We start from the raw sequence: 12047 nt of genomic DNA on the forward strand, positions 1-12047 counted from the left end.
TTTTCCTAGAAGAACCTGATTAGTAGGCTATATATATATATGTATATATATATATATATATATATATATGTATATATGTATATATATATATATATGTATATATGTATATATATATATATATATATATATATATATATATATATATATATACAAACACACACACACACACACAGGGATTTTTCAACAGACTCCATACCAGAAGTATCTTTATGAAAAGAATTAAATTCCAAAGGATTCATAAATAATTTTCTAAGGTCACGGACAACAAAAAGAGTGTTCTTTTGCCCTTGACATATTCAAAATAGGAGTTTGGGATTCTTTAGTACATTGCAACTCTGCTTACTTAGGTAGAGAAACGGTTGTTCCAAGAATTCTTTGGTGAGGCTAATGCAAACTGTGTACTTGGGCTAGAGGCGCTTGATGAAATGTGGTAAATAAAATCCGATAAAAAAGCTGAGGAGGTTAACCAAAAAGGCCAGAGAAGTAGCAAGAACTAAGAAGAGAAAGCTGGAAAACACGGATGAAGAAAAACTGCTTTGTGCGACTGGAATTCGATGATTATGTCTGAATAAGTCTATATTTTCCCTTTTGAATTTATTTCCATTAAACTTAAAAATTTTTAAACTTTACATTTTGTTAAGTGGTAATGTATTTTCTTGAAATTTTCCACCACATACTCCGTTCAATCTCCTTTGTTTGGTATACCTAAATGTACTGTATAATAACCATTAAAAATATTGACATTTTTAATTTTATTTTGATTCAAAACGTATAAATATATTTTGTTTACAAAATCCTGAAGGCATATACACTATCACACTAAATAGGACGTCAGTTCCATGTCTCTGCTTAACACGCTGGTCTATCTACAGAGCTGATTGATAGATGAATAATTGTGAGATGGTGATTTTATACGTTATTCTAATGTACAATAATGATATAGTTTCAAGCAACTGTGATAAAAATTATGAAGTCTTTTGTTTTTTGTCCAGTCTACTACACGGTTAACAGAGCGTACACATACTAATACACGGAATACGGAACTAATGGGATGAGCTGATTACAAAAAGTAGGTTTTTTTGATTACGTGATGTCACCAAACCTAAAATTAATACCACTACAAATTGCGTAGTAAAAATCGCTAAGTGTAGATCGTGAAAGACAGATTACTGTCCATTATGATAAGGCAGGTTGTATTGTGCTTCAGAATCTCAGGAGCATGTTCGCAAGTGTTTCGGGCAATGGCACACAATATCAGGCCGGGGTGAACTACCTTTCACCGGCCACGTAAATAAGGAGCACTCACGAAAGGGGCGGTAAAAACCGGATTGTAACATGTTTACCGGGTGGTTTACCCTCAGCTGGGGAGAGGGAGGGTGTCCCGGATTGCACCACGTCCAGGTGCGAGGGGTGCCTCCAGCAGGCATTGCAAAAACGGCGGGGGGAGGAATTCCGGTCGGACCGGATACCAGCTATTCAGTTCCGGTGGAGTTGTAGTGTATAGAGGCTACACTTGACCAGCGATACTTACGCCGAGGTGGTCCGACTTGCGCAACTTGCTCTTGCTTCACTTTCTCGGGCGATTTAAGCCCCAAGGCCTCCTCTAATCTTGCCTCCGAACACCCCTTCAGCCTCCTCGCCTACCTCCGCATATTTCACGTGGCATCAAAACATCCCTTACGAAATCCCTTCCCGTTGCAACACGTTTAATGCGCAGTTTCACAGCACATTATATTCGCATTAAATATGCAGGTGGTCCTTTATAATGCCGGTGTAGATGGGGAGTGCCAATAGAAATGTATGATTATCATTACAAAGCTATTAACTATAATATTTTTCAATGCAATCAATTATGATTATTCTATGATTAAAGTGAAGCAACCTAATTGACATGCTTTTAAACTTAAGGCGACAACACATTTGTCTTAACAGGTTTGTTATTGGCCGAAGAGATGGTGAAAGTTGAACTTGGTATTTGCTCATTTCTGCTTTCCAGTTGACACTGCGACGGAAAATTGCTAACAAAATTAACAAAGCATCTTCATATTATGGTAGATTGAAGAACTGCTTTACCAGTGAAGGATTCGATTCAACTGTATACATGTAGTGGAATTTCTGATTTGTCTTTTACAAAAAGCATTTAATATAATTATAAATAATCATTAGGAATTACTGTACTGTTCATTATTAGTTTTTTCGTTGAGCTACGACTGAATATTGCAGAATTGCCATCCTGAAACTGTTAAGAAACTAAATTAAGACTCGCACTTGCAAATAAAACTAAGTAAATTAAAGGGATAAGAAACGTTTTACAAAAAAAAACTACCGCCTTAACCGCCCTATAACAACCGTCATTACCGTGAAATCAAAATCAAGGTCGGAATTTAAAGCTATTACGACCAGAAGAAGGGCACTTAAAATGGACACAAAAACATCCAATTGGGTCGGCATCATCTTCTGTGACCTAATAGACTTATTTGTTAGAACACGTGCGTTATGTCTAGCACGTCACTTAATTACGTGCTGCGAAATGTCCGAGCAGTATTGCACGTTAAATTAGCCGCGAGGCCATTCCGAGTACAAACGAAAAGAGCGCCCTGCATTAGCGCGTGACTATTGCCTTTCTCCATGCTCGTTTTGAACGCATTTGTCTGGTTAATACCGCCCGTAGCACTTACTCGGTTTACGATCTGCCGTACTTAATTAAGCGAAAAAACTAATAGATTAAAACGCGAAGTAAAGCAATTAACTATAAAATAATTAAAACTGTGTTAAGCATTTTATTTCATTATTAAAAAAGAAGAGTCGTAATTTTATCTGTTTCTTGAAGATCCTGAGGCTTAACTTTAAAAAGTAATTCAATGAAGAAAAAGTTAACCAACCCCTGATCTCGGCAGTTCCTGTATTCTAGCATCCACTATTCTGCTAAGTTGGTCATAAATGTTTCTCATAGTTTACAACGACAATAAAAATTAACATTCAAATTAATAGTGATTGAAGTTGAAAGAGTTTCAGATGATTTTAAAACTTATTAAGGACTCGGCAGATTCTTCTTAAAATCATGCCGTTGTCTATACATCCTCTGTCCGTCTATGCGAAAAAAAACTTGATACAAAGGTCATAGAGACTTTAAGGTGATCAATCTTGGTTAATCTTGCTCCAAGAAAGAACACTTTTGAATATTGGGTCAAAAGGTTAAAAAGCCGAAAAGCGACAAGTAAAATTGTAACATTTTTACACTTTTTTTTGGTTGTAAAGGGAAAATTCAGAATAAACAAATTTGTAATTTAAATAACCATATGGAATTTTTAAACAAGTTACCAACTAATTTTATGCATTTATTTTTTTGGGTTGGCTACTTCCGTATGAAGAAGAAATGAAACGTTCCTTTGAATCGGGTTATTCTTCCAGCATCGGTGACAATTAACATTTAAATTAAACGTGAAACTCACATAACAAACTTTTTGGGCTAACCAAAAGCGATCTAGTAAAACAGTGAGAGTTACCATAAAAACAACTAAGGTGATATGTTAGGTTGTTCCTAATTTAGGTTTTTATATATAGGCAGAGTATTACAATACACGTGACATACAAAAAAAGAAGTCTATAGATAAGGAATAAAATCATAAAATCATCAATCTTTCAAAATCATCGAAATGTTTAATTCAATCATCAGTTGATGAAAAACACGATAATAGTACAAGTGTTATAGCAGGACAACCACATCGTTCCCACTTAGAGACGTACCGTATGTAACAATTTAAGCTCATATCACTCAGTTTAGTCAGGTTGGACAGCGTAACACACATTGACAATGCCCTCATGTTGACCCACAGATTGAGTTAAGTTCATAGGTACCCTTGTGCAAGTTATAACCAAATAACAATCGTTTAGTCATTAAAAATATTACGGCAAAGACCGCCATTTCTCCCAGGGCTGAAGAAATGTCCAGATGTTCTAGTCTACAAGACACTTATCTCATAATTTAATAACGCCTCCAGTGGAATCCACAATTGCCGCAATCACTGCGGTCGAGTATTCCAGTAATTGGGGTTCTTTCAATCACAGACCAGTAAGTCCAGTCGGGTGTCAGGAGAGTGTTAGATTTAGGTAGTCCATCAACCCTCCCCCCACCCCCCGCGCCATTCAAGGAGAAGGGGAGGTAAATCTCGACACCACACCGGTGAGCCGACAGCTGCGCACGCGACACCTGGGACCCCCTCCCCCCACCACCGGGACCTCCAGGGTATTGTCTTACCCCATAGACGGGTGTTTAATTTATGTAAATGCCTGTTTGGTTGTGTTTTGTTTCTGGAACAGCCGGTTGGGATCTGGTCGGTCAGGTAGCAGAGTAATCCCGGCAAGCTCTAGTCATTCTAATTAGAAACGGACATTACTCCATTTAGAATCTTAACCGTTGAAGGGGAAAACAGATGGATAATAAAAAATTTGTGCAAACGAAGTTATTTATGAGGGCTGACCATTAGGGTCATATTGACAGTCACTACAGTGAGGTTGTCTGAATAAATTATAAAAATTAAAAATATTTTGTGGTTTTCAGCATAGACTATTTTTTTCGCATCTTCCTCATAAACTGTTGTTTAGGATAAGTGTTGGTTGAAAGTGGTTGAAAATAAAAATTGGTTGATTAATTTTTTCCAGGCTATTTTTATGTGAAGGTAGATTACAAAGACCTATCATCTTATGTTTCATGAAGTACGCCATAAAACACAAGAATAGTCGTTGTGATCGTTAAGTTTCTTTTATTTCCTTTAATTGAAGAGTACTGATGAGTAAGTCGATCCTTACTGATTTACTATCAAATCTTGAGTATTATCAATTTACGACAGCGACGTTCAGTATAAGCTGTTTTACTAATTTATAATAAAACAGCCCAATAATATTATTGATTAAGTTATTCTTTTCTGAGGCCTGTAGCTTTTGAGGCTGAACACTCAAGTTTCAGTCAAATGATTTTGTTGATTCTTAACCAACTCCTCGTCTCTTACTCCGTGGTACTGTAAGGGTCAACAGAATCAAATCCGAATCAAATATTCATCAGGCACAAAATAAAAACAGTCAGGACTATTTCCAGACTGTCTTCTCACACAGATTGTAAAGAAAGATTATTACATCTCTTTCTTGAGGAGATGTTCAAGATCCTTGAGGTTCCAGTCTACATCAATTGTGCACATCAGGATATTTTAATAGTACCGTACTCAAAATAAAAAAAAACCCGTACTAGCTTTAAACACAGATTTGCAGAGTTATGTTATTATATATTTTTGATGGAACTAAATATTCTGAATTGAGCATTGTTAAGGTATCGCCTATCGAATATGATAGAGACGATGAAAAACCAGCTAAACTGAAAAAAGAGCTGAAATCTTTTTAATAAATACTGTTTTTACAGCTTACACAATTTCCCAAATTTTCTCTACAACAGTAGGGCCTACCACATAAACAGTTAGAGTACTTTACCAAAATTGGGACATTGATGCCCTCAATGTCAAGCATTGGGTTAAGTCCAGCGTTTTACAGTCAATTGGACGCCAAATATTAATGAAGTAAGTAAAAAAAGTCAAAGAAGTAAAAACATTAATTTAAAAAGTTTGTATCCAATATTGAACCGAGTGCCTGGATGTCACCTGAATTTCTGGACTATTCGGCCTAAACTAATCTCAAAGTCAATCGCTCTTGTTTAACACATTATTAACGACATTTTTATACGATATGTTCAATTCTTTATTTCAGAGAACATGTAAAACGAGTAACTGAACTAGGGCTAATAATTCAGTGCCTTCGAATTACACGATACTACCAGCAATGCAGGGATGTTCAACAATTCAGAGCCCCTTCATAAGGGTGTAGTAAAAATGAATATTATTACTATTATTATTAGTAATAATATTCATTTTAAATTACGTACAAAACTTTCAGTAGTGTAGAATTTAATTAGAAATATTACATTTATGCTTTTTTATGCAAACTTCAACTATCCTGTGAATCCTACTAGTCTATCCTACGAGCTTATAGAAAAAGTATTATTATGTTACAACTGATAATACATTTTATTCGTTTTTTGTAAAATTTGTAATAATGTATCTAACTTATTCGATTTTCAAAATAGACGACTCATATTATCGTTCAAGTTGACATCCACTTTATTGATAATAAGAGACATCCACTCTCTGCCAAAATAACATTGATGTAGCTACTTTTGTTCAGGTCATCTTCAATGTCCTTGTATGCAAACCATTTCTTTCGAATCGTTAAGTATTTATAATACCTGAAAGTTTAAATAAGTTATTTAAACTTTTGTCGAAAGTGATTGATTCGTCCGCTTTTATACTTTTTCAGGATATCACAACTATGAACGCTGCTTGAACACGTTTAAATTGGTTGTTCATAGCAATAAAGTTATATATCCAGTAAATTATCCACACTGGGGTTATTTTTGGCGTAGCGAAATTTAAACCATTTAGTGGTTTGAGAAACAAATAGTGATAATTTTTATAGGCCTATACTAGGCTACATTTTAGACTATAGTCTATCAAGAGGTGAATTCGACAAAAAAAGAGAATAAACCAGTGCAGAAGATTAAGGCCTATGTCGGAGTATTATTTTGTTTTATACATATTTTGCATCCGTTGAAACTGCTTCTCTGATACAGGTTTAATACAGTCAAGGATGATCTAAATTCTTAGGATTAGAATGCCGCAGGAACAGGAATAGAAACAGAAAAAATTCCTTCTGAGAAGTAGTGTTGTGTATTTATGTCGTGAAGAACCTTACAGATGAGCTACGTGGAAGTTGATTAGTCGAGAAGACAGTAAGGTATGCGAAAAAATTAAATTGCTTTAGTAACTGAATCAAATCAACTTTTGTCGATTCTTTTAATGCATGGATTTTTTTTAACTGAATATGCAAAATCACAGACTTTATTCAAATTTATCAGTAGCACAATGTATGGCACTTGAAAAACTTTAGAAGAAACTTATATTAAGAAAGAAACTGTAATATTAGTTATAAAATTAAATCGAGAATGATAACGTTGGTAAGATCGCTGGGAACGTCTCCAACAACGTCTGCCGTGTATATACTCGTGTTGGCGCCAGGGAGTTGAATGTCCGCGTGAGGATTAGTAAGGGTATCGTTTGGAGATTCCCTGGAGAATCCAGTACCTGGTCACTTTCTCCAGTCGTCAGCAGTCGCGTGCCGTGCTACCACCTGCCGCCCGGCGCTCCGAGACTCCTCCCGCAGCGGCGCCGGCCTCCTATTGGCCGACGGTCCCGGGCTCCCATTGGCCGGCCAGCACGTGCGCCTGCGTCCACCTGCAGCTCGGCAGTGGTGGGGGGAGACTATATCTGGCGCTGCGCCGCTCCCCCGGGCAGACCTGTGTTAGACTTCGTGACGTGAGGATGTGCCTGTGATATCGTCCAGTGCCGTACTTAGTGTTTGTGTTGTGTGTATCAATATGCGTGTTGTGAGTGAAGACACCCCGACCATGTCGCGAGGACTCAGCAAGAAGCCCAACTACAGCCACTGCCCCCTCAAGAAGCGCCCTGTGCACCTCTTCAAGGAGGACTTAGACTTGCCTAAAGGTAGGCATTTCATGAATAATCTCCATACAAACTTAAAATATTACAAGTCCAACTGGTACAGTTTTTTTATCACCAATGTCGCAGTTCTGTGGTAGCTGAAGAACTGTAATATCCGTGAATAACACATCGATTTTAAAAATCCTTCGATGTTACTGTTATTTCGACTAACTTTTAAGTTATTTCACATTACTGCCTTTAAGAACTTCACATGTTTGGAAAAATAAATAAATAATAAAAATCGGGAGTTAAATTGTTAAATTAAAATTGTCAAAAGTTAAATTGAAACGATTAAATATAATTTACACTAGTGTCTAAACAATTACAAACAAATACATTCAAATCAGCTTATTATAATACCTCTTTTTTAAAATGGAGGAATGAATGGAAAACTTTAAAGTTTCCCGTATTCCTGTATAACTGTTTTTTTTTTTTTTTTAATAATTACTATCACCCATACGTTAAATTATAACTAAAATGTCTGTAATGTTTCGATAATTTTACTAATAACAAACATTAACCATTAGAAACAACTAATGCAGTCTTACCAAGCTAGATATTGCAAAAAGAAAAACTGTTCAATCTGTTCGTGTTTAGGAGTTTTAGACTATCTTTTTTTTTAATTATTCTACTTAAAAATTTGTAAACAAACGTTAAGAGAGGAAATATTGAAGAAGGTTTTTTGATTTTGCTATTCATATGGTATATTACTAACATTAGATGTACTTATTAATGTGAAATTACAATATATTTTCAAGCTTAGTAAAATGCACGTGAAGTATTTCAATGTATAATTATTCTGAAGAGTAACTTAATTTTACTCTGGAATTAATAATACTTATTTTATTCTATTAAAAATAAAAAAACTCAGTTTTATAATTTCTGGTGTCGATCACGATCTAATCAGTTCTTAGTATATGTTATAAGGTTTTTATGTTTTTGTCTAATAAAACTTTTCGATTTCGACGATTTTATTAAGAAATATAGTCTACCGGTTTCAATAAACTCTTCAAATATCAGTAATGTTGAACTGCTTTAGTTGAAGTTTTTAGACGCCTCCTACAATTGCACAAACACGAATGACAAACAGACAAATCACATTGAAGTATTATGAATAGTCTACAGGTAGTAGAACAAAAATTCGTGTACTTTTACTAAAGGTGAACAAATCAATACTCGCCCTACGTGTGTTATATCGGACTATGGAAATTCTTATATTAAAAATCATCATTTTTCGTGAACACAATTCAACTTGTTTAGTTGCAAGACAGAAATATATTATTGCTTCGGGAGAAAATACAAAAAACACTTTGAAGAACTTAAAACTTATTCGTGTCTTTTGTATTATGAGCGCGAATTTATATATTTTAACGCTAAAATAAATACATACGAGTATATTCATTTATTTTGAACACTAAAATATGATATTCTGTTGAACAGTAAATCAAGACTAAGTAATGATAAATATTGTAATTGCGAAAACTTTATAAAATTTAATAAATGTCATTGCTTTGCACTGTTGGATGGGGATCATATTAACGGTTTGATATGGAATACCACAAGGTTGGCCCTTGTTGAAAGCTGTGTCCACTAAACTTTCTTTTATTGCGAGGGCGAATGTCAACTTTCCCTATTCGGCAACGCCTCCTCTAGCATGTTCCATCTTTATCTTACATATGTATTAGATTAATATTTACAAGCTTATTTGTTTATTTTGTCATATTCCAAGATTAATACATTCAGTATTACGTTAAAACATATGGACACCGAAACGGATCAAATACATTCACGTTAGTCTATCGATTGATCTAAAGCGGTTAGTGTCGTTCGTTTCAATTAATTACAGGCTATAAGTTGTAAATGACTGCACAGTCAACTGTTGACTGGAACAGTTGATTTGTGAGCTAAAATCAATTATTTTGACATTTTGAATCTTTTCGTCAATCTTATACGAAATACATGAATGGAGGTTTAAGAAAAACGCATCATTTGCAAAACATTTGTATTTATGTTTTATTATTATTTACAATATTGAACATCAATATATTCTTATTGTGAATTTCAAATTTTTGTTTCGAATGAGCCGTTAAATTGATTGGTTGGAAAAATATTCGTACGTTACAATTTTGTTATAGTAACGTGTAGCATAATTAATTGTGGAGTAAGCAAACATATCAATGTGAAGAAAATAGATTCCGAATATTTGAATTTTTTGCTAATGATTAATATTTAATTAACATGTACTTTTTATTGTTTTAATTGCTGCTAGTTTATTTTGCGTACAAGTCAATAACGAGATTGTTTATTTGCAGATGTCACTGATGATGACAACTCCGAGCCTGAGAACCTCAGCACGAAACCCGAGGATCTGCGGCTGACGTGCAAGACGCTGACGCCGCCTCCGGGAGTTACCCTTATCTCGGCCAAGAAGCCTGCTGAGGAACGCGCCCCCGCCCCTTCCCTGCTGCTTCAGCAGCACCTTCAGTCATCTCTGCTGCAGACCCAGCATGGCCACCACTTCCTCAGCAAGACATCAGGGGGACCTCTTGAACCCCTGAATCTCAACACCCCCGTGGACCCTTACAGGGCGACCTCCCCCACCTCAGCGTGGCACCGCATCGCACCCCACTACCCTCCATACCTTTACCCGTACCCTCCTCCTGCGGACGTTTACAACCATTATTACCCCTCAAGAGTGACCACCGAACAACCCTTATCTCCTTACACCCCGAGGGATTCACCTCCTCATGCCTTCCGGCCTCACGTGCCTTCCCTGCCTAAGCTCTATATGCCCTACCAGAACGCGGACCAGTGCGGGCTATCCCCCACGTCGTCGACCTCCTCCACATCCTACAACATGTTCCTCGGGACGTCTCCACCCCCGGCGACTCCGGAGGATCTCTCTTCCCCCGGCAGTGTCGCCAGCTCCGGAGGCTCCAGCAGTGGCAGCACCGGCTACGGCGGAAAGAGGGTAAAGGAGAGCAGTTCCGCACCGAGGTACCAATGCCCCTTCTGTGCCAAGTCCTACTCCACCTACTCCGGCCTCTCCAAGCACCAACAGTTCCACTGTGCCGCCAACGAGGACTCTGCCGCCAAGAAGACGTTCAGCTGTAAGTACTGCGAGAAGGTCTACGTGTCACTGGGCGCACTCAAGATGCACATCAGGACCCACACGCTGCCCTGCAAGTGTGTGCTCTGCGGTAAGGCCTTCTCCAGGCCGTGGCTGCTGCAGGGCCACATCCGCACACACACTGGGGAGAAACCCTTCTCCTGTCCACTGTGTAATCGTGCCTTTGCCGACCGCTCCAACCTCAGAGCGCATCTTCAGACCCACTCGGACGTCAAGAAGTATTCCTGCTCCAACTGCTCCAAGACGTTCTCCCGGATGTCGCTGCTCTCCAAACACTTGGACGGCGGCTGCCCCGGTCTGGGCGGCACCCCCTCGGACGACCTCCCTCTCTACCAGTACAGCGGCTCCCCAGTCGTGCACTCCCCCAGCGCGTAGCTTTCTTCTACCTTACATTCCACTGTCTCTTTTGTTTATATTTATTTCTTTTCCTATCTATCGCACAACGATTCAGAGACTGTATACATATTTAATATATTTCTCTTTATTCTAAGTCAAACTGTTGAAAACTGTTTCTTTTGTACAGCTTTACGTCATTTCTGACACTAATTTTCAAAGTCATTTATAGGTTAAGCGGAATGGCTAGATTTATTTTTTATTTTTACTGATTAACGACGTCTCTTATTTATTGTAGTGCCTTAAAGAAGACTGATTTTTTAGATAGGCAAACCAATGTATACTCGCTCTAGGTTTAAGGCGTAGATTTTAATGACATTGAAACAAAATCGTACAAATAATGAAAAGTACTATATATATTTTTTGAAGTATACAATTTTAATGTGCCATAAATATTTACTTACATGAATGAAAAATACATATCTGTAAAACAGGCTTTCATTATAGAATCTCATTTAGTAGTAATTTAGCCATTCTGGATGCTAGTCATAGGCCTAATATTACCTTAGCACTTAATGTATATACATGAAGTAGTTATTGTACAGATTCAGATTGTATTGTATATAGTATATAAAGTGCCTTAGTTGTGTATTGTATTTGCCGTTCCTTGAGAAATTATATTTTACATTTTTTAAATTTTATACAACTGTAATAAATTATATTGTTTTATGGAAATTGTGGTTATTATTCAAACACCCAGTACAAAGTACATAAATGGTATTAAGGTATTAAATCAAGACTCAGTTCAGGGACACTATCATCAAATCAAAGATTATATTAAACTTGCAGTTAGATTTAAATATTCAGACAAATTTACTATGAAAGCATATTCAATTACTTAATCGAATATTTAAAAACATTAGATATTTGGTCTAAGATTACCTACTTTATTTTCATAATAAGTTCAAACTTTTATTATTATA

General features: G+C 36.7%; 1 protein-coding gene across 1 annotated transcript; it reads left to right on the forward strand.

The window, feature by feature from the left end:
* The first annotated feature begins 7406 nt into the window (after window positions 1-7406).
* Window positions 7407-11799, forward strand: LOC124364985 (protein snail homolog Sna-like). The gene is made up of 2 exons (XM_046820849.1): window positions 7407-7604; window positions 9914-11799. Exons 1-2 carry the CDS (start codon window positions 7478-7480, stop codon window positions 11104-11106), a joined length of 1320 nt encoding a protein of 439 aa, XP_046676805.1. The 5' UTR covers window positions 7407-7477; the 3' UTR covers window positions 11107-11799.
* Window positions 11800-12047: the final 248 nt, after the last annotated feature.

The sequence above is a fragment of the Homalodisca vitripennis genome, chromosome 6 (assembly GCF_021130785.1).
Source record: "Homalodisca vitripennis isolate AUS2020 chromosome 6, UT_GWSS_2.1, whole genome shotgun sequence".
NCBI classification, from domain to species: domain Eukaryota; kingdom Metazoa; phylum Arthropoda; class Insecta; order Hemiptera; family Cicadellidae; genus Homalodisca; species Homalodisca vitripennis.

Bases quoted from the DNA above. Each gene is read 5' to 3' on its own strand.
- LOC124364985 (XM_046820849.1), top strand. From the start codon at position 7,478: ATGCGTGTTGTGAGTGAAGACACCCCGACCATGTCGCGAGGACTCAGC. The intron at 7,605-9,913 runs GTAGGCATTTCA...GTTTATTTGCAG, and splicing joins GGACTTAGACTTGCCTAAAG to ATGTCACTGATGATGACAAC.